Here is a 21892-nt window from a genome sequence, read left to right on the forward strand (position 1 = left end):
AAGTAGGACTGGTCTCTCGGGCAGGAAAGGGAGAATGAGGTGTTGAGGTGGTGAGAGAATGCTCTGCCTCCCAATAAGCAGTTGAGGTGTTGGCTTCACAACAACCCCCCTGAAGTTGCCTTGGGATAATGACCAGGGCAGAAGTCAAAATTTCTTTCATTCTAAAGTGTACTCTTAGCTTCTCCACACCAGTGAGATAATCCCGGCCTCTGTTTCTGGCCTCAACACTTTCAAAGCTCGTATGTGGCATCTGATCATGACCACCCACTTCCTGTGAAAGAATAAAAGAGGTAGAGTGTGGCTTCCTTCCGCTGAGATGATAGCTCTGGTCCAGATAACTCTGCTCCTTGCTGCCCCAGTTGACATCTACACTTAGGTCCTTCCTTGCTTAGACCTGTCCCAGCTTCCAGACATTTCCAGCAGCCCTTTTGCACCACAACACATACATGCACTGGTATGATATAAAGTCAAGGTTAAGCGGTATTGCTAACCACAGATATTTAGGACAAAATATGACCTGAACCCTGGTTTATATTTGTTTTACTCTTATTTCTTTTATTTACTTATTAATCTTTTTTTTTTTTTTTGAGAGACTATCCCCAATTTGTAGATAAACCCAGTTATAAAAGGCAGCCTAGTTCCCTCTTGGCTTAATGGAACAGAACTTCAATACCAGCTTAGAGTTAAAAATGATAGAAAGATCAACTTCTATCTGGTCTAAGCCCCTATAACAGGGGTGGGCAAACTTTTTGACTCAAGGGCCACAATGGGTTCTTAAACTGGACCGGAGGGCCGGAACAAAAGCATGGATGGAGTGTTTGTGTGAACTAATATAAATTCAAAGTAAACATCATTACATAAAAGGGTACGGTCTTTTTTTTTTTTTAGTTTTATTCATTTCAAACAGGCTGGATCCGGCCCGCGGGCCGTAGTTATTCCACGGCTGCCCTATAATCTAGGTCCCATGCAATCAAACCTATATCCTCACTAATGTTTCCCAATGTCCATCTTCTTCCTAGCATCCACCTTCAGGCATTTCTACTGAATTTAATAATTTAGTAATAATTGAATAATTTCTATTAAATTATTATTCCAAATATATCTTCTCCTTGTTCTTGGTGAAAGGAATTGTTGTCCACTTCCTACCAATAATTAGTACCAAATGGAGACTGTATCTTATATTAAAGTAACTGTTTGTCAAACCCTAGGCTTAAGCATCCATAGGTCTCTCGACTTTTAAGAACTGAGTTGCCACACCACTAAGAATTTTGTAGATTTTTATTACTTTACTATTAAAAATCTTAGTCTTGAAATTGGTTAATCTTAATGTAAAAACTAACCATATATTTGTTTTTATACATTACATACACTTGAAAAATAAATAATGTTCTGCATAGCATTTAAAAAAGCAGCAGCATATACAAATAAGTCTTCAAGCAAAATGTATAAATATAGGACCCACCGAGGATTTGATTCTTAAGGTTCCATCATTAAAAACAGGTCAGAGGTAGCCAGGAGGCACGGTCAGTAACACAAGCTCCACTTTGGCTGGGAAGCAATGACAGAAACTACAGAAGAGGCACACAGTTGGATGGAGGCACCTTGACTTAAGGCTTGACTGAGTAATGTCTTTGAAGTTTGGCATTGAACAAAGATACAACTTTGGCACAAGACAGGTTAAAACAGGGCCCTTTAAAAACCTCAGTACAAAAAAAATCACTCTTTCCTCCCCCACCTGGTATCATATCTCCTTCCAAATAAATCTCATCCATAAAAAGCCCCACCCCTTGGCACAGTTGTTTTCCTGGTTACAGGTTAATAAAAGGGCTTGGGTTTTATGAATGGCTCTGAGAAATATTCCTTGTTTGTCACACCTGGGGCAGATTGGAGAGAAATGGCTATAAACGTCTTAATGAAGTTGCAGAGATCAACATACCATGGACTTTGCCTCTTAGAAATCTGGGTCCTTACCTGGCCCCGTCACCAACGTGGTATATAATTCTAGACACGTGGCTGAACCTCAGAGCCACATTTTATACAGAGTTAATAATGGCTTCCCTGTTCACCTCCTGTTGTTAATCTCTAATTAGGTGACCCACAGGAAAATCTTTTGGAAAGTAAAAATGGGTTCCTTGGATATCATGTATAGTAATTCAAATAAAGAATTAGAGGCTTTTCCAAGAAGTTCAACAGAAAAGGGGCTGGTGTTAGAGCAAGGTATTTCTAAGGAAGAAAAACAGCATGTGAAATCTTAGCACCAGCTGTTTGACAGGCGATGGTTCTGGATAAACAGATATGTATAACATATGTAATGCCTTCTACCTTCCTCAACAAAAGAGATTTTGCTCCAAAGCAATCATATCTGGTAGTTGGCCACCATTCCGATCCCCAGCACATATGACGCCCTGCTTGCTACTCTGCTGGTGATCAAACATATCACTCTTAGGGGGAATGCACATGCTAACTAAGAAGAAATAGGTAGAAACTACTGAAAACCCCAGGGTCCCCATTCTTCCATCCTCCCCAATGCCCCTTGTGCCTTCATCATATGTATATTCGTGGACCATTTAAACTTTAAGTGAGTCTACAAATCCCAATCCCATTAAGGTTAAGTGCTTAATAAACATTTATCCAATAAAAAAAATGAGCAATAAAAAAATAAGAAAGCCAATAATGTGTGCTTTAGAGAGTGAGTTAAGGAACAGGACAGAATGTCAAAGAAGTAACCGACATTGATTGATGCAGCTCGTTGAACCCCAATATCAAGGGCCTCAGCATCACCCCAGATCGACCATCTCTGGGTGAACAAGGACACAGGTCTGCCGTCCTGACAGGTCAGCTCCCAGCGGGAAGGCCTGTCACTACGACGCAAGTCGGGCCACACCCTGACAGCCTTCCACATAGGCCCACTTCAGAGCCAGTGGTCCTCGCCAGGCAAAGCCCAGGCCCACCCAGTCACCTAGCAGCCAGCCCGGTGTGCACAAGAGGCCCAGGCATTTGGCTGTTTGCACACAGGTCTGGCCTTAGAGCTATTCTAGGGCAGCAGCAGGAAGAGCAGTGCACAGTCCCCTCTGGTGAGAAGTCCCAGTTGTCATGGGAGGCAAGGTCCTGGGCCAAGCAGGCTCTTCCCTGTGCTCCAGCGTCAAGGCCAAGAGTGGTCCTTCCATCAGGTGGGTCCTCAGCAGTAACTTTCCTCCTTGTGCTTGGTAAGCGGGGCCGGGGGGGGGAGGGGGGGGCCTTGCTGGCACCCTCAGGGAAGCTCCACAGTTTGCCTGAAAGGAAGCAGGTGCGAGTGTGAGCCTAGACTGAGTCGTTAAATTAGATGGGCAGTTTCAGAATCCCACAGTCCTGTGATCACTGAGCTGTGGTCACACTGATGCTCCGTAACAGGAGACAGAGCAGCTGGCCTGCAGCCCGGCCCTCAGGATGGCAGACAGTTCATCACAGGGGACCCGGCGCGGGTGCAGCTGCTTGACCATTGACAGCCAGATCAAAGTGAGGTGGTTTATCTGAGCAAGAAAAGGCCTTGGCTTGAGTAAACCAATCTGCCTCAATCCTTGCTCCACTGTCACCAGCTGGGGGACCTGGAAAGAGTTTACCCTGAACTCCCTGAGCCTCGATTCCCCACTGAGCATAGGGTTAACAACACCAATGTCCTGGGGTTGATGCTAAAAATTAATGAAGGCACTGAACGCGAGGTGGGCACATGTATGTGCTCAGCATATGGCAGTAAAACTATTATCTAGGACAGTGATGGCGAACCTATGACACGCGTGTCAGAGGTGACATGCGAACTTATTTTTTTGGTTGATTTTTCTTTTTTAAATGGCATTTAAATATATAAAATAAATATCAAAAATATAAACCTGCCCTAACTGGTTTGGCTCAGCGGATAGAGCATCAGCCTGCGGACTGAAGGGTCCCAGGTTCGATCCCGGTCAAGGGCATGTACGTTGGTTGCAGGCACATCCCCAGTGGGAGGTGTGCAGGAGGCAGCTGAGTCGATGTTTCTAACTCTCTATCCCTCTCCCCTCCTCTCTGTAAAAAATCAATAAAATATATTTATATATATATATATAAATCTTTGTTTTACTATGGTTGCAAAGATCAAAAAATTTCTATATGTGACACGGCACCAGAGTTAAGTTAGGGTTTTTCAAAATGCTGACACGCCGAGCTCAAAAGGTTCGCCATCACTGATCTAGGACCTTGGTTGGGGCAAGAGGTAGAGGTTGGTGGTAGGGCTGGTCTCCCTTTTCTTCAGCAAGAGTTTAGACTCAGAGGACATGTGACAAATTCCCCTTTTGGATGTGCCCACCGCCTCACACCTTGAGATATCAACTTTCTTCAGTTCTGAAATAAAGGGACTCCAGCACGGGGCAATGGGACACTGATGCAAGGCGACGCTTTTGTCTGATTCAGCGACACAGACGAGCATTCCTGCTTCTCAAAAAGGGGAGAATTGCCCACTAATATCCACTCACACCAACCTGGGTCCCCAACAACCTAAAAGGGAATTATACTGTGTGGTTCTCCTTTACTTCTTCCCCAACTCCATACTCCAACCTGGTGCCCCATGTCCACGCGTGCTGGGCGAGCAGTCAGCATGTGCTGCGTGAACATAGGAGAAAGTCCCGGTTACCTGGTTCCACTTTTTATTCTTCGGCTGTCCAGACACTTGTGGAACCAGAGCTCTTGGCCAGGGGATATGCTGGTGTTCTCAGGGTCTTCCGCACAAAAAGCATATCTAGGAGGAAAAAGAAACCACCAAGGTCACCAACACTCCTCAGGGGAAGGCACGTGGCTGTGCATTAGCCAGATGGTGCTTTCTGGATCCAAGGTGGACGGGGCGAAGAGGAAAGAGAAGTCTTCCTCATGCCGCACCCTGACTCAAGGGCCTTCGGAACACCCTACCGCGACTACAGGCAGGCCAGAACGGGTCTCGCTCTGAGGTGCCTCATGATTCTACTCATGCAGCCTTTAGCCACACCTCTTCCACATTCTTCTCTCGTCTGTTCCAAAGACTGCTGCCTCTCAGAAGCCTCCCTGACTGCCTGAGACCTTGCTCTCTCAGTTTAATAGGAAAGCATGTCTCTCAATTTAATAGGAAAGCAATTTAATAGGAAATGCTGCTTTTGTTATTGTCATTACTTCGTATGGCCTGGTGTCAATAACGAATGTTCCCTCTTATTTAACACATGATGCACTGCCTTGAATGGCGTGTGGATTCCTATATCTATGGTGGACTGTAATCTCCTCGAATAAAGGAACGCGAGGTGCCTCCAGTACAGACCTCTTAAATATCCACCAAGGAGCATGGCTGGGCTCAGCTGTGAGTTAAAACAAAGATTCGGGAAGTGGACAGCAGGATCACAGGTAGAATCCAGGGTCGAATAACCATTTCAACTATAACTGACAGCCAAATCACGTGGCCCACCCCCACCCCCACCTCAGAAGCATGTGATTAGCTTGACCCCATGACCAACAGATGGGAGGGACACGTGACCCTGATGCTCACCTGCAGGACAAAAGCCATAATCAGAACAGCTTTAAGAACCTTTACCAGGAAGCCCCTACAGCACATGAACCTATCAGAAGGTGACTCGCCTTATCACAAACAGAAAAAACTTAAAACAAGAGTAGGGGACCAATTCATACCCAACAGGGTAGCAAGAATGTCCCACCAAATACAGGTGAGGAGGAGGGGAAAGGAGAGCTCTTATTCTGTGGCTAAGATTGAAAACTGGTCCAACCACTTGGGACGGGAAATTAATAACATCTAGTCGAGTGAAGAAGACGTGTACTATAACTTTGAAATTCCGCTTTTTAGTATTCATACCCCAAAGAAGCCCTCACACAGGTGCACCTCCGCTCCTCTCACGGCCAACCTGTGCCAGCGGCAATGAGTACACACAGGGCATCTGAAGACTGTGATGGAGCAAATGCCAAATGAGGTACAAAGGGGGCAGAGGCTGTTTCCAACCAGCGTAAGGCTGACCATGACCTCCTAGAGGCCTGCCGAAGGATTTGATCAAGGTCGCCCCCAACACTCTCTTGACAAAGGTCCGGACTTCCCTGGCTTCTACTTAGAAGGAAGCTTCTCAGAGGGCCAAGGCTCAGAGATGAAGGCAGTGACAGATAAAGGTCTGGATTTTTCATGCTAGTCTTGGGCTAACAGGCGCATGGAAGCTGCCAGCAGGCGTAACATACGGGGTACTCTTCTACTTGACACCAGGACCCTGCCCATGTCCTTGACTCACAGCCTCGGAAGGAGAGGTCTGATGCTCTGAAAACAGGATGCTCGGGAAACCAGATACCGCCAGAGACCTCATCCTGGGGGCTTCCTGAACTGGGTACTCTGGCTTGTTCCACCCAGGAGCAAGCAAAGACTTGTGGTTGCACGGACCTCAGAGCACACAGTTAGCAAGCAGCACTCCTGAAAAGCCCTGTCCGGGGGCAGCCCTGCTTCCTCTGGGCCAACACAGGGCTTGGCAAATAGAGCGAGGGCTGGATTGCAGCCCCCACTTGTGCAGCCCCTTAGCCAAGGGCCTGTGATCAGGGCCCAAATGTTGACAGATGTCTTGATCTGGACTTCGCTTTCCCTTGCAAAGGTGTTTGAGGTTTTGCCCCCGTGTTCCGGATATGAAAGGACTGGAGGTGCTTGCTTAGCAAAGGAAAGGACACGGCCCAGGCACACGCCTTGTGCTCACCACTGACATGGGGTCGAAAAGCGTCATGAGGCACTTACTTGCGCTGGGTTTCCCCAGACTTGACCCGGATGCGCCTGATATTCACTTCCTGCTCAGGCTTCCGGGATTGAGACAGGTATCTGCGAAACTCGGTCCACAGGCTGTACCAGGACTGAGGCGCCCGTTTCCAGGTGAGTCTGATCTTCAAGAGGTCTCCCAAGTCCTCCTCTGTGTACACCAGGAAGGTGTTGGTGGCATTCAGCCCGATCCGCTCCACTCTGCAAGGGGTGAGAGAAGCGTCTCACTCCCCAGCCACTTGGAAAACCGCCACACCTGTGGGGTGATGCCCTGGCAGCACCTGCCCCCCATGGACAGGAGAGAAACAAGGAGAGGGCTCTCCCCCAGGTCCTCCACCCGCACTGGCATCACCAAGGTGGAAGCCCACTGTCTCCACGCTGACAGAAAGATTATGTTGCCTACTGCACCCCAGACTTTTATCAAAAATTCCTGAGTACCTACCTCCCTATTTATACTACCTCCTGGGGGCACAGGTCCAAGAAAGAACAGAAATGAGAAAGCAGAGAGAAGTCACATCCCCTCTCAACAGTATCCTCTTCCTCTCTGCCCACAGGCATCTGTCTCCTGGGAAACTCCTAGCCCCCTCCAGCCCATCCCTCCGATTAGACATTTGGGGAACCTGCCTCACCCCATTTGTGGGTGTGACTGTGTACATACAAACCTGGTCTCCCAACTAGACCCTGAGCCCTGATAGCCACTACTTTGATGACGCCTTGTACGTAAGGAGTGCTCAACAAATATATCCAGATTGCTATGTGCCCCTCCCACAGATGATTAGAAATGGTCCAAATTTCCTAATGTCAGGTGTTGTCTGAAATGAAACAGCACTTTCTGCCCAGCTGACACAGCAGCTTCTCACGCTGCTGATGTATCCTGGGAGCTTCCCTCCCAGAAACGTTGTGTGTCAAGGGCCTGGTGGTGGAGAGCAGACGGAGAGACAGAGGACTGCAGAGGCCGCTGGAATCCCCCAGCCCTCAGACCACACCCCTCTGCGCGGTTCACACACTCCCACGCTCTCTCATTCTCATACCAACTTGTCCTCACCCCAGCGGAGGGAACTTGGGACTTACACTTCCAATGGCAGCATCTGCGAGTCTGCACTGGTGCCATAAAGGGTGACATAAAAGATGGGCTCGATTTCTGTCATGTTCTTGTAGCTGAAGAAATGGATCTTCATCTGGTAATGATAAACTGCAGAGACAGCAGAACAAAGACAGTGTGGGCCTTGATTGTCATCCCAGGGCAACCTGTCCCAAACTGAGTCTTCTGTCACTGGGTTTTTAGGGACTGTCATCCTGTGGATCCAGCCCAGCCTCCAGCTTCTCTCTGGTCTCATTCTGTCCAGTGGCGTAAGAGGGATAGAAGAAGGAGCTCTAAACTGGGGGTGCAGGAGACCTTTGGGGATTCTGGCCCAGCTACTTTTCTATTGTATAGCCTTGAATTAAAGACCAAGGCTCTTTGAGTCTCAATTTCCTCATATGTAAGTAACGCTCATGATTCCCACAAAACTTAATGGTTTTATAACATGTTATAAAATGGCAAGATATCCTTTTGATCCCTATTGGTCCTACCTCAGATTTCTTGTGATAATCAAATATGAGCAGCTTTGAAAAGTTAAATGAAGGAGAGATTTAAGATATTAACACCCTGATCACGGAGTGATGATTCACATCACAAAAGGAGTCCCCACCATTGGTTTTTAGATTAGCTTTCCTACGGCAAGCACAACGCAATCCGATTTGCAATGGTTTGCTCTAACTGTGCCGGCCACGTCTCCCCGGCAGGGATGTGACCTGTTTCACAAGGTGTTTAGAAGGAGGGTAGACAGTCCTCAGGGCGCGCGGGGACAGGTTACCTCGGAAAGGCATGCCCGCGCGGGTTTTTAGGTACATCTTGCTGTTCCTCTTGTGCCTCGTTCTCTTGGCGTTGTAACCAATGCTATTACAACGGTTCTTCCGGCAGCTGAGACAGATCCCCTTTTTGAAGCGGTGCGAGTCCGTGCACTGGAACGCAAAGCTTGCCTTGTCCTCATTCATCAGGGAGTCAACAAAGAGGTATATGGCCCGCTGGTGCTCACATTTCACGCCCTCTGCGATGGCTGATGGGGAGGGAGAGACAGAGAGCATCCATGATTGATGAGCCGCTTCTCAATGATCCGCCCGCTCAGTCAGTAAGTACTATGCAAAATTGGTACTCAGTAAGTACTGTGCAAAATTGGTAATCAGTCAGTAAGTACTGTGCAAAATTGGTACTCAGTAAGTCCTGTGCAAAATATTCAACAAACATGTATTCCTATTGTTATAAAAAGAAATTAATCAATAATAACTGGACCTTCTCAAAGCATGAGAAGGCAGAACACAGGCCACGGGAGGCTGTTCACAGGCTTGTAGGATGAGGAGTGGCAGACAGTTGGAGGGCCGTTGTGGGGGGAAGTGGGAATAATGAAATAAATGTGGTTGGGATCTCTAGCAGCCATGGCTGATATAGGAGAGGGTGAGGTAACTGAGTCAAACTTCCCCATGAAGCAGAAAATAAGGAACTCACTTCCATATGCAATTGACCCCAAGACATCGTTGAGTCCACAACCCGGCTGGAAGTCACCACCGTTGGGGTAGATGTCGATGTGGCCCACGGGCATCTGAATCCCGATGCTCAAGCCGAAGGAACGCGTGTAGGTGTGGAGGACATCCACAAAGTCTGCGTCGTCAGGGGACAGCCTGCTGTGGATGTCCACCCCTTCGAACATGGGCCCGGCAGGATCCAGACCTACAGCAGAAGGGGGAGCCGAGACGGACTGTGTCAGATGCGCCCAGTCGAGCCCGAGGATGCAGAATGAAACTGTCCTCAGAACCCAGCCAACCTGCCTGCAGCCCAGGAACTTGGCTTTCTTCTGCCCCCTTCGCCTGCCCTGACACCTCAGCTGACTCAGTAGACTGCCCACAGCTTCACCCTGGCACATACCAGGGCTGTCAGAAGTGGAGCAGTTCTAGAAAGAACTCGGGCTGGCTGAAACTAAACCGTTCATCCCACTTATTCCGCCACTGAGAGCCTCAGAGGAGCAGGCTTTCTACAAAATAACTGAGCTACCTCCATTTCTGGAGGGAAGACTCAGTCTCCCCAAACTGAGCTATTTATATTTCGACTTAATTGGTCCTCTTCCTTTAGTGATGACCCAGGCCCAGGGGTGGAATAGCGAGGCTGAGTGGGGACACCAGATACACTGAGAACCTACACCCCACGCCTCCAGAGCCCTTCTGCTTGGCAGCTGCTAAGAGAAAACACCGTGCCTGCAAACGCTCTGGATTGGACAGGCGAGCAGCACGGGGAGAGCGCTGGCTCTCGCATTTGAAGATCCCAGATATCGCTGGGGAGCTCGTTACAAATTCAGAGTCCACTCTGCAGCTACAAAACACTCTGGACGGGCAGACCAGCCACTGGTTACGGTGTGTATGTGTGGGCTGGGGGAGAGGGCCGGGAAGGGAACTGGGCAGGCGTGGCAACCATACGAGAGACTTTCACCATCTTTGAATGTTGGAACCCACAGGAATGCAAAACCATTCAAAAAAGGAATTTGCAAACTATAAAATGCAGGTTCCTTACCCCCTAGAGATTCTAACTGGTAGGTCTGGTGTGGGGCCCAAATATATATATTTATTCTCCAGGTGATCCTAAAAGTAGCTAGTCTGTGGGCCAGGTTCTGAAAAACTTCGCCGCGCTTCAGTACCATCTATGAAATGGAACCTGAATGTCTTAATTTATACAGTTCGTGTGAGATAATATAAGATTAAGGGCTTGTCAGTGTAAATACTAGCTACTATTATGAAACCCAAGTAATTATGGGTGCCAAATTCATCCCAACCCAGAAGGCTCTTCAGACACAGAGAGAAAAAGGGAAGAAAAGAGTATTTACAGCCAAGGAGGGGGGTCTGTTTAGTCTAGAACAGTGGTTCTCCACTGGGAGGGATTTTGCTTCCAAGGGGACATCTGGCAGTGTCTGGAGACATTTTGGGTTGTCAAAATTGGGGGGGGGACGGGGGGGAGAGAAGCTACTAAGCATCTAGTGGTTAGAGGCCAGGGGAGCTGATACACATCCAATAATGCTCAGGGCAGCTCCCCAACAAATGGAGCGGAGGTTAAGAAACCCTGATTGAGAAAGCAAGGCAGGGAGGAGACATGCCCAAAAGCAGTCATAAAAAGGAAGTGATGCTACCTACTGTCAAGAACTGTTCCAGCCCTAGCCGGTTTGGCTCAGTGGATAGAGCATCAGCCTGCGGACCGAAGGGTCCTGGGTTTGATTCCGGTCAAGGGCATGTATCCTCCCCAGCCTGGGCCCTGATCAGGAGGCAACCCATCGATGTGTTTCTCTCATATCAATATTTCTCTCTGTCTTTCCCTCTCTCTTCCACGCTCTCTAAAAATCAATGGAAAAATATCCTCAGGTGAGGATTAAAAAAAGACTTGTGCTCCCTAGGCCCCGGTGCCGCAGAACCAGGAGCACATTGTGGGCTTGAGAGAGGAGCTTTAGGAGAAGCAGAAGGCAAAGCTATTGTCCAGAGTGGACAGTAAACCTGTGGAACTCATTACTCATGAGAACGGGTGGAGGTGGAGACTAAATAGTTTGCAGAGGTTCAGAGAAACACACGAAAGGCAGAGGCAGCTTGGGGAGGCCAGGCTGCTCGTGGGCTCACCCCAGCCCAGGACCCAAAAGAAAGATGGCACAAGAGCAGCGTCCTCCCAAAACAGCCCACGGTGCCTTGCTTCAGAGGCCGCAAGAACCACAGTTCTGACACTAGCAGCCTCTCCCCTGCCTGCTGCCATGTCTCCTGGAGGGAAGAAAGAAAAGGGAAAAAGGCACATTCTGCTTTGCCACCAATACAAGAGAGGGGCTCTTTGCTTGGTGTGAACAAAAGTCTCCACCAGACGGTCAGTGCCATGGGAACCGAGCTGCGCGGGAGGAATGCAGGAGGCTGAGGGCTTCTCGACAGGCCTGCTGGCGGCCAGGCGGGGCCTTCCCTACCCAGACTGCTCGGCCTGCACGGGGCCAGGGCTCACCCTCTGGGGAAAGTTGCACAGTTTACTCTTTAAACTCGGAATGGGACGGAGAACTTATCCCCTCCGAAAAGAGAGAGCAGATGGAGAACCACCCCTCCTTCCACTCAGCCTGACTCCTCCGAAAGTGCTCTGTCCACACACACTCACGGGCATGCACACACTCACGGGCGTGTAAGATATCGGACCCATTGTTTAAGCACCGAGCCATCGTTTCCCTATCTGCAAAATGCAGCCAAAGGACCCCCTTGGCCTGGTGCTACGTGACTTACGTATGGCACGAAGCACCTGCCACCCAGTAGGTGCTTGACATTAGGTAGCATCTAGCCCAGAGCCTACAGAGTGGTCACTTAATTCATATTTCTTGAATGAATGAATGAATGAATGAATGAATCTATTTGCTTATTTATGTATAACTAAGTAGACAAGTGTCCAGTTAGAAATATATGATCTATTATATCACAGATTTCCCTCGGAAGCCTAATGCACAGCTCTCTGATCCAAGCAAGACTGGGATTCCCGTCTCCCCCCTGCAGGCCCAGGCCTCTGCACGGCAGCAGCAGCAGCCTCAGGACCCCACTCCCGCTACAGTCTCTGGTCCTCTCACCCATCGGGGCCACCTGCTTCCCAGGCCCATGAGAAAGAAGTCTGAGGGGAGAGGAGAATGCACAGCCTCCCCCATCAGGCATGCACCACGGTGTATGTCAGGTCAGCCAAATACCCTCCCAGGGGCTGCTTGGCAACTGGACCGAGGCCACTCCTTCCTGTTGTGTTCACCCAAGGCCCCCGTTCCACAGAGAAAGGCCGGGGAGAAGGGGCTGAGCTCAGGACATGCGGCCCCCGTGCCCCAGGCCGACAGCGCAGAGGACTGATTAGCATTCTGCCCGAGGCCCACATCTCAGCAGCTGCCACCCAGACAGGGGAAAAAACGGGACGCTCCTCACAGCCCCTCTCCTTTCGGATTTAGAAATCAGGAAAGGGAGGCTCTGCAGCTCGTCCTTGTTGCCAAGGACTCTGAGGTGGGGGCCTGGTGTGTGCTGGCCGCCCCCAGAACAGCTGGCCCTGCTCTGGACATCACACGTTGCTCGGAGACGGAAAGGAGGTGCTCAGGCGATAGGACCCAGCCGGGCTCAGGGTCAAACAGCTTTGCACTCAGTGGTTAATGAGCAGTCATGTGTGGCCACACAATCACTGCCCACCTAGAGGGCTCAGGCCCCGTGGCCGTGGCAATAAAAAGTAAAGTTCTCAAAGCATGCTGAACCAGATCATTGGATCTAAAGGAGTGTGAGTGTGTGTGTGCATGTGCACGCATGCCAGGACATTCGACTTAAGCCCAGACAATGATATAAAGAGGTCCACTAAAACCTCACAAATACATTTTTTTTTAAAAAATCTACCCCAGCAGCTTATTGCTGAAACCTGAAACTCTACCTTTACTAAATCTTTCTTTAGCTAAGAACACCCTTCCACCTGAGTCCTGTTTCAAAATGAAATTGATCCACTCTTTCCTTCTATGGTAGGGGTGAGGGGAAAGCTGGAAGTGAAGACAAATGAAAGAATGTTGGAAGGAGGTTGAAAGTTCAGGGCAACAAATCTGCCATTCATTTTAGCCTAGCGCAAGCCCCGTGTCTGTATTAGAGGGGCCCCAACATGGTAAAGAGACTCTTTCCCACGTTTCAGAGTCATTAGAGGATTTAACCCAAAGGCCCACATCAAAATCTCACTAAAACGGAACGCTCAATTTTCTATTGACAACCTGGGTGCCGATATCAGCAAGGTGTCTTTAAAGACAAAGTGTTAATCATCCGTTCTAAACAGGTCACTATCACTAATGAATATGCCAGCCAAAAACACTGGCAAGAGGCTGTTGGTAGATGAACTAGAAATCGGAGGCAGAATCCAAACTAGAATCCACCCCTCACTCTTTCCCTGGAGGTCCTAGAGTACCACAAGCAGGGATGGCAGTGAGCCCCAGAAGCTTGGAGGCCAGGGCTCCACCCCACTTCTGCCCTTTAGTTATCAGCTGTTTGCCCCTGGGTTTTTCTCACGTGCTGAGTCAGACCAGTGGATTTTCAAACTGGGGCTTTGGGACCCGGTGATGCCTCTGGGGGAGGGGAAGGCCCAAACAGCAAAACTAACACTACCCACCACACACCCAGCCTCAGCTAGAGCATCCCTTCTGTGTTTCCTATGTTGGGGTGCTGTACAAGTCCAATTGGAAGAAAAATGGGTTCCATGACTCATTAGAACGTTTGAAAAGCTCTAGGGTCGATGTTGTCCGGGTTTCTTCCGAAGCTAACCTCTACGGCTCACGCGTGCTGCCTCAGTGAGGGGCACTCTGGTTCAGAGAGGCCAGCTTGTCAGAGGAGCTGCAGAAGCTGGAGACCAGCTGTTTGTGGAGGAGGCAGCACTTACCCGTGATCCTGCCCACCGTGCCTGTCACGAAGTTGCCAGCGTACCCGGCCACATGAGCTCCGAGGCTGTAGCCAATCAAATGGACATTCCCAAGAGAAAAGCCGTCCTTCTCCTGCAGGAAGGCACAAGAGTGTGTGAGTGGAGAGTGGAGTCCTGAGCCCACAGAGTCACCAACATTTCAACGGTTCCATCATGACAAGGAGACCTGGCAGTCGGGACCTGGCAGGGGCTGGCTTGGCTGACAGTGCAACACAGCTGGAACCCAGCCAGGCTAGAGGTCAAAAGGACTTAGAGACGCTTTAAATGCCAAGTGCTGAGGGCAGGTCGTGACTAGAACCTGTATACCTGACCCTTCCCCTACATGTTTTCCATTCTTTCTGGCAGCATCTAAGGGAGGAGGGTGGCTGTGTGGAGGTCAAAGACACCAGACTCCCTGGAGACTAAGTGTCAGCCACCACCCACAGCTGCATCCTCCTTGCCTACCCTCTTCGGCCCCAGGAGCTGAGTCCTCACCACAAGCCCACCTGGGACACCAGAGTTGGGACATTGCGCCCTGACCGGGCACTCGCTGGTGGGGGAAGAGGAGATGGGGATTTGACCCCAAAGCTCAGGAACCAAGCTCGACAAAACAACCCAGGCAGAAGACGGAGGGACTGTTCGGGAACCCAGAATTTTAAGACCTTTAGATCTGTGTTCCACACTTAAAATTTTCAGTAAGGCAGTAGTTGGAAGCAACGCCCTCCCCACCTCAGGACAGGCGCCTTCAGAGGCAAGAGCAGACATCAGTAGATTTGTAAGATTACCAGCCAGTCCTGCCTCCTGGCTGTTCCCAGCCAACCTGAGGGCATCCATTTCTGAGATCAGAAAGTAATGGCCCATAAGGCAAACTTTTGCGCAGCAGATATAAAATAACATGGAAAATCAGAGATATATCAATAACTAGAGGCCCAATGCACGAAATTTGTGCATTGGTAGGGTCCCTAGGCCTGGCTGGCGATCAGGGCTGATCTGTGGGGCGACCGGCGGGGTGATCGGGGGGCCCCCACTGGCACCCGCCTTGGCTGGCCTGGGGCCTGTGAGCTGGGGGCACCTCCTGCATTGAGCATCTGCCCCCTGGTGGTCAGTGCACATCATAGCAAATAGTTGTTCTGCTGTTTGGTCAATTTGCATATTAGGCTTTTATTATATAGGATTAAAAGGCTGTCTAAAAGTCCCAGCTTTCAAATATTTCAAGCCTACATAATTCAGTAACAATGTCAATCCCAAAGATTTTGATCAGACATCTGAAATTCACTGTAACACTGTCTAACCTGTATTTCTTAAGCGAGTTCAAGATGCTGCTTAGGAAAGATGACCCCCTCCCATCTCCAGTTACCTGAAGCCAGTCAAGCATCCTTGCGATGCTGTGGCCCACCGTCTTCGTGTTATTGACCGCATCTGTGTAAAGCTGGTGAGCCAGGGGGAGCCAGTCAACCACCACGACATTGGCTCCTCTCTCTCTCACCCGCAGGGCTGACACGAGTTTGTACAGCCATTCCCCAAGTATGCCAGTCATCTGCGGAGAAAACAGGAAACTTCTCAAATCTCCTCTGGGTCTCGGAAATCCTAATGAACCTAGAATTCAGTTCCACTATCCTCTCCCTAGCTGGTTCCAGAACCTTCTCATGGACTGCTCAGGGCCCAAGCATTTGTACATGAACAGAGCACACCACCAGGCAGGATTTCTCCCTGAGTGTTTGTCTTCATTGCTCTTTACATTCCCAGTTGTTCCCATCAAAACTTTCATAGTGTTCTGCCCCACTGTCCCACAAGGCCACAGTGAGATATGCATTGGTGGCAATACGGGCCTGAAGTTGGCCTAAGTTCCTATCACAGTCGGGCAGGTGGCCTGCTCCATCATTCAAAGGCTCTTGGATGGGTTGCCTTGGAGAATTAGCTTCTCTCTTGAAGATACAGAGAGATGGTGTCTCCCCGGCAAACTCAGAATGAACAAATGACCCTGTCCCACAATCCATCCTTCTTGACCCCAGAGAAGGAAAGAGCTCTCCCAGGAATCCCAAATTAGAACTCAGAGCACATTTTCCCACAGAAACAAAGTGTAAATGGTGACAAGGTCCAGTTGTAAACCTATCCGCAAGCACATTATTAGATAAAAAGATTTTCTGTGCCTGGCCTGGGAACCCAAACGCCATTTACAATCTTGCTTCTATGGGAAACCGCTATTCCAAGTTCCAAAAGGTTCACAAAAGAACTTTCTGGAATGCAACCCATTTGTAAGTTGCAGGCAGTTTGTATTTACACTTTGACAGGGGGCCTTAAAGAGATTCAAATGCATGATTCTAATCGTGGGCTCTGGGATGAAGACAGATGGACAGGCCTTGAAACAGCTCTTCAATCACATTAGGTAGGCAGGCACCTACTCCCCACCCCCCCACCCCCCACCCCCCCAGGCCTGTGATAGACCTAAAGACCCGAAAGCAGGTAATGGATATGAATGTCTCATCATTAAGAAGAGGAATGTCGCCCTGGCTGGTTTTGCTCAGTGGATAGAGTGTCGGCCTGTGGACTGAAAGGTCCCGGGTTTGGTTCTGCAAAGGCACATGCACAGATTGCGGGCTCCATCCCCAATAGGGAGCGTGCAGAAGGCAGCCAATCAATGATTCTCTCTCATCATTGATGTTTCTATCTCTGTCTCCCTTTCCTTTTATCTCTGAAATCAATAAAAATATATATTTTTTTTTTTTTTTTAAAAAAGGCCCTAGCCGGCTTGGCTCAGTGGATAGAGCGTCAGCCTGGGGACTGAAGGGTCCCAGGTTCGATCTCGGCCAAGGGCACATGCCTGGGTTGCAGGCTCGATCCCCAGTAAGGGGTGTGCAGGAGGCAGCCGATCAATGATTCTTTCTCATCATTGATGTTTCTATCTCTCTCTCCTTCTCCCTTCCTCTCTGAAATCAATAAAGAAATATATTTAAAAAACAAAAAAAAAAAAGAAGAGGAATGTCCCCTCCCAAGTAGCCCAGGCAGAAACCTGCTCACTTAATAATGCCATTTTCCTACAGACTGTCATTCTCTGAATGAATAAATCCCTCGGTGGCCAAAAGCTTCTGAAGCTGTGTTAAACCCTTTTTTGTTGAAGTTTGTCATGGACCTTTCCATGTGAATTGCTCAGCTAGGGCACAGTGAGAGCCCCAATGCCTTTAAAGAACCATCTCTATGCAAACAGGAGGGCGCCGTGCCAATGGCAGCCAGCAAACCGGGCCAGCTGGCTCCTCATGGCCTCTCTGAGCCAGACAGGTTGCTTCAGCTCAGCTCGGTTCATAGGGAGGGATGGCCCTCGTGAGGCAGCGGTTGACCAATGTAATTAAGCGTAATTAGAGGGCTCCCGAGGAGCCGGTGGGGCTGGGCGGCTGCCCTCAGGAGAGCCACTTTCTGAAAGCCGCTGTGTGCCAGCACTAAACACCACCCTGCTGGAGTCCAGATGCCCCCTCAGCGAAGTGCCCATTACATTCTTCACAGCTGTCTGAAATACAAGCAGCCCACAAGAAAAGACGGGGGGAGAGAGTGGAATCTGGAAGCACCAGTATTCTTTTTAATTGACCAAAACAAAAGAAACCAAACCCGGTGTCAAGCTGCAGCGCTCCCTCCCCGGGACTCACCGCCCATCCGTGAATGATGAAGAAGGTTTTGGCTGTCATGTTGAAGCCACAGTCTTCCAGGGGCTGGTTGTGGCCGAGGGGGAGGTGGCATCCTTCATGCTCTGCGTCCTCAGAAGTGCGGAGGTTAAACCTCACGGAGGGTCTGGCAGGAATCTGCACATCCTTGGGTTCGTGGAGCTCATCTGGGGAGAAAGAACAGAGCCGGGTGCATCAAGGGGGCTTGAGTCATGACAGATCCGGGGTGCAGCTCTAGTACAACCTGGGGTCAATTATGTAATCCCTCCTGGTCTAAGTTTTTACCTCTGCTGAGTGTTTCCTCCTCACCTCCCAGAAGAAGTTGCCAAGATATTATAAAAGGGACATCTCGTCTATATTTCAGAGCACTTACTTAGTCACTGGTATTAATTACTGTGACTGAAATAAACAGGTCTCTCTTGCTTGTCTTCCTTCTTCCCTATCAAAAGAGTTCTCCTTCCTTCCCTCAAGGAACTGCTTTTAGATTATGGGTCCTCAATTCTTTTGCTGAAGTGCTTGGGACCAGTGGAGTTGCAGAATTCAGACATGTTCAGATTTTAGAAAGGCATTATGGTACATACACCATGTCTTATATAACACCTCCCGCAGGGTCTGGGGCATTCTCCATTCATCAAGCAACTAACATTTCTGCAGGGAAATGGCGTGACTACTCATACTTGAGGACAAAAAAAAAAAAATTACAAAATAGCCTCTGGTCAGTTCAGCTCAGTGTTGCTGCCAAGTGAGTTCAAGTCAGGTAAGGCCAGGTCTTGCAGCCAAACAAGTTACCAAACTTTCTAGTTGTGGGAGCTTTTGGAGTTTGAAATTGGAGGTAAGAAGCTGTCGACCTGTTATGCAATGGGCTTCTCCTAGTGTTCCCAACTCGATTCTAGCACTTCCTCCAAAAACCTCATGCATCCTCGATGCCCTTTGCCGAGCCAGGATGTGACAGGCATGCTTTTAGCTTGTTAAAGAAATGGCTGAGGCCACGGAGAAACTCCTAAGAGCAGAAAAACCACTCTCCAGTTCCCCTGCTCACACACACTGCCATGAAGGAGATGACCCTGCGCCCAGAACACAGCTGATGTCACCGATGGCCCTGATGGCCTTTACACACTGGGTGCTGTCGTCACCACACTGTTTCAGCCATCCAGGAAATCTTCCCTTGAGATCGGGCTAAGAAATTAGAAAATCAAGCTCTCTTGTCACTCAGAAATCAGGGGGAAAGATACCAAAGGACCATCCCAGGAGCCTCGTTTATCCCAGAGTCAGGAAGCAAATGGAACCATGGACAGAAGGACCAGAATCGGGGAGAGGGGGTGGTGAATGGGGCGGGGCGGGGTAGGGGGCAGAGAATGCAACAGATGTAAAAAAGGACAGGGTTCCAGAAAATGCAGCTCAATACACATGAGCAGAGCTTTGTAATTAATGAACAAAGACCCAGCCGGCAGAAATCTGAGCCATGGACATAAGTAGTTTGACACCTCCTCAATTTCCACCCAGATAACCACTCACACAAAGACCAGATGGGGAATTCTAGGAGAAAGGGTAAAGGGGTCTGCTGGCTTCCTGGAAGAGATTGGTGAATAAACCCGCACAGCTCGCCTCTGCAGCTGCTTCTCTGCCCCCAGACTTCTCGAGCTTTCGCCTGGGTCACGTCAACCTCTGGGACTTCATGGTTGCTCTTCACCCACATGTCCTCATGGCTCATTCTCTCACCTCCTTCCGTTCCTTGCGCTCAACTCTCAAAGAGGGAAGCCTGAGCACAGGTTAAAACGGCACCACCTTCTCCCACCAGCACTCCGTACCTTCCATAACACTGAGCACTGTTTGCATATTTTAACACATTGGGGACGGATCACGAGGATTTGCCAGCTTTGCTTAGTTCCACTTCGTATTACACAGTGTTTTACAAAGTCTCATGCTTTAAAAAGATATTAGCTTGTAAGAACATGTAATAAATAACTTCAAAATGCAATGGGTATTTAATTTTAAAGCGTGCCTTTATCATTCATGTAAAACATTTTTTCTGTACTCGTTCAATAGAAACTTACCTGGCCACTGGGCAAAGCCAGCAATAAAACTACTGATCCTGCAATGTGTTAATTAGATTCCTGTCTGTCTTCTCACCACGGAAACGTAAGCCCCACGAGGGCGGGGTTTTCCCTGCTCCTAGAAGAATGCCTGGCACTAAGCAGACATGTACTAACTGCTTTTCTGGGTGAATGAAATGGCCCAAAATGCTCACAATCGCAGAACGCGGAAGTTGGAAGGAATATTAACATTCCACAGGCGGGGAGCTAGTCACACTCTTACTTAGCACTAGAGTTGGGGACATGTTAAGGAAAGCAAGGCTTCCCCATTCATTCATTCATTCATTCATTCAAATTTACCCTCCCACCAGTACATAAGCTGACATGGACCAACCTCGTTTGACCAACCTCAGCAAATAGTAGAGGAAATAACGGGGTGCAGTTTAGGGGTTCCCCTGGCACTCCCGCTGGGTGACCCTCCCCTCATTCCTTCTGCCAGTGGGAGAGGCTGCCATGCAGAACTCAGAAGGAAGAAAAGCTGGCAGCTAGGAGGAGAATGAGAGGGGGTTGGAAGGAGGGTTGGGAGGAGGAAGCTGGCAATCTAGGGGAAGAAGTCACTCATCAAATGCTCCAGCCGCCTCACCTTCAAACACCTACAGGGTTGGATTAAAAGGAGGAGGGGCGCCAGGTGAGGGAGCACCTGCTAAGCCTCTTGGCTAGCAAACCTCCAGGTTCAAAGATGAGAACAAGGTTGAAGAGCTGCTGGCAGCCAGTTGGGCTGACTGGACAGCACCCATCCATCGAATGGAAGGGGCGGGGCTAGAGCCAGAGGACAAGGGCACCCGCCAGCCTACAGCCTTTCGGAGGTCCCGCTGGCGATGCCCCGGTCAGAAGCGCCAGGAAACAGGTGAACGGCAAGGCTAAGTAGGAGGAGCAAAGGGATCGCGCGGCATAAAAGGGCTCCCCAGGACCGGGAGGGATGGAAGGAGGGTGTGCAGGACAAAGGGACCCGGCCCGGAAAAGAAGCTGGAGCTAATAAAAAATCAGAGCACGTTACCTTGCGGCGGCCCCTCTGGACCAAGGGGCGCGGGGCCTCCCGCGGCAAAGCAACAACAGGCGTTCCAGAGGCAGAGCAGAAGGACGGGGCTCCTCATCCTTTCCCGCCACACACCCTTCCGCGAAGCAGGACTTTAACAGGACAAAACCAACAAAACAACAAAAAAACACCTCTTTGCGGTTTCCAGCAGCCCGAGCCTGCAAGACCCTTAGCGGGCACCTTCCCTCCAGCAGCGAGTGGTGTGGCCTTAGACAGCTGGAGGGGGCGAAGGTGGAAAGTGGAAACTTGGCTAAACTGAGCGGCGGGGCGTTGGAGGGAGTGTGAAGGGGCTTAAACAAGGACCGGATTTGCCCTCATCCGCGCCTCCCGCCGGGGAAGTCCGGGCTCGCCACTGTCACCCAGCGAACTCCGGGCGAGGTAGGTTTTTAAAAAGTATGGGAGTCATCTGACCCATCGCCAGATGGTGATTTGCATAATTTATTCCCGTCTTAGGACTCTGATTGGTCACACCTTCTCAGACGCCGGAACGGAGACTCCCAAAGTTTGAATGAAGGAGCCACACACTCACCACGTGGACGCTCCCACCCGCAGCCTGGCGTTCTCTCCCTCACCTGCCGCCTCCTGCCACCCCACTTTCTCCTAGTGCCCGTTCCCGGACCCCAGATTCTTCGCTCTCCTCTGCCGCCCCAGGGGGGACATGGCCCGACACCCTGCGCCTGCTGGGGACGCGACCCCTGGGGAAGGAGAGCTATCCTCTCCAAGGTGCACAGCTACCTCCGCGCACGGAATGGTCTCCACGCCGCAGGCCAGGGGGCCGGCTGGGGGAGAGCCACCTGGTAACCTCGGGTACTTGTCTTCCTTCACTCCCACCCTCCCACCCAGAGAGGCCCGCGCAGGTGC

General features: G+C 49.9%; 1 protein-coding gene across 1 annotated transcript; it reads right to left on the reverse strand.

Annotated features, from left to right (window-relative positions):
* Positions 1-1264: 1264 nt before the first annotated feature.
* LIPG (lipase G, endothelial type) lies at positions 1265-21835 on the reverse strand. The gene is made up of 10 exons (XM_036322799.1): positions 20993-21835; positions 17888-18069; positions 15607-15786; positions 14232-14343; positions 9312-9533; positions 8623-8865; positions 7838-7958; positions 6749-6967; positions 4643-4747; positions 1265-3272 (listed from the first exon to the last, which is right to left on the reverse strand). The coding sequence occupies exons 1-10, from the start codon at positions 21087-21089 to the stop codon at positions 3251-3253; spliced, it is 1503 nt and encodes a 500-aa protein (XP_036178692.1). The 5' UTR covers positions 21090-21835; the 3' UTR covers positions 1265-3250.
* Between the last annotated feature and the right edge of the window lie 57 nt (positions 21836-21892).

This window comes from Myotis myotis, unplaced genomic scaffold (genome assembly GCF_014108235.1).
Source record: "Myotis myotis isolate mMyoMyo1 unplaced genomic scaffold, mMyoMyo1.p scaffold_m19_p_9, whole genome shotgun sequence".
NCBI classification, from domain to species: Eukaryota; Metazoa; Chordata; class Mammalia; order Chiroptera; family Vespertilionidae; genus Myotis; species Myotis myotis.

What these genes read in the sequence shown, in the direction of transcription:
- LIPG (XM_036322799.1), bottom strand. Translation starts at nt 21,089, where the DNA reads ATGAGGAGCCCCGTCCTTCTGCTCTGCCTCTGGAACGCCTGTTGTTGC. An exon ending in CAGATGCTGCCATTGGAAGT is followed by an intron (nt 6,968 to 7,837) that starts GTAAGTCCCAAG and finishes CACCCCTTGCAG; the next exon opens with AGTGGAGCGGATCGGGCTGA. An exon ending in TCTGGGGAAACCCAGCGCAA is followed by an intron (nt 4,748 to 6,748) that starts GTAAGTGCCTCA and finishes TTTTCCTCCTAG; the next exon opens with ATATGCTTTTTGTGCGGAAG.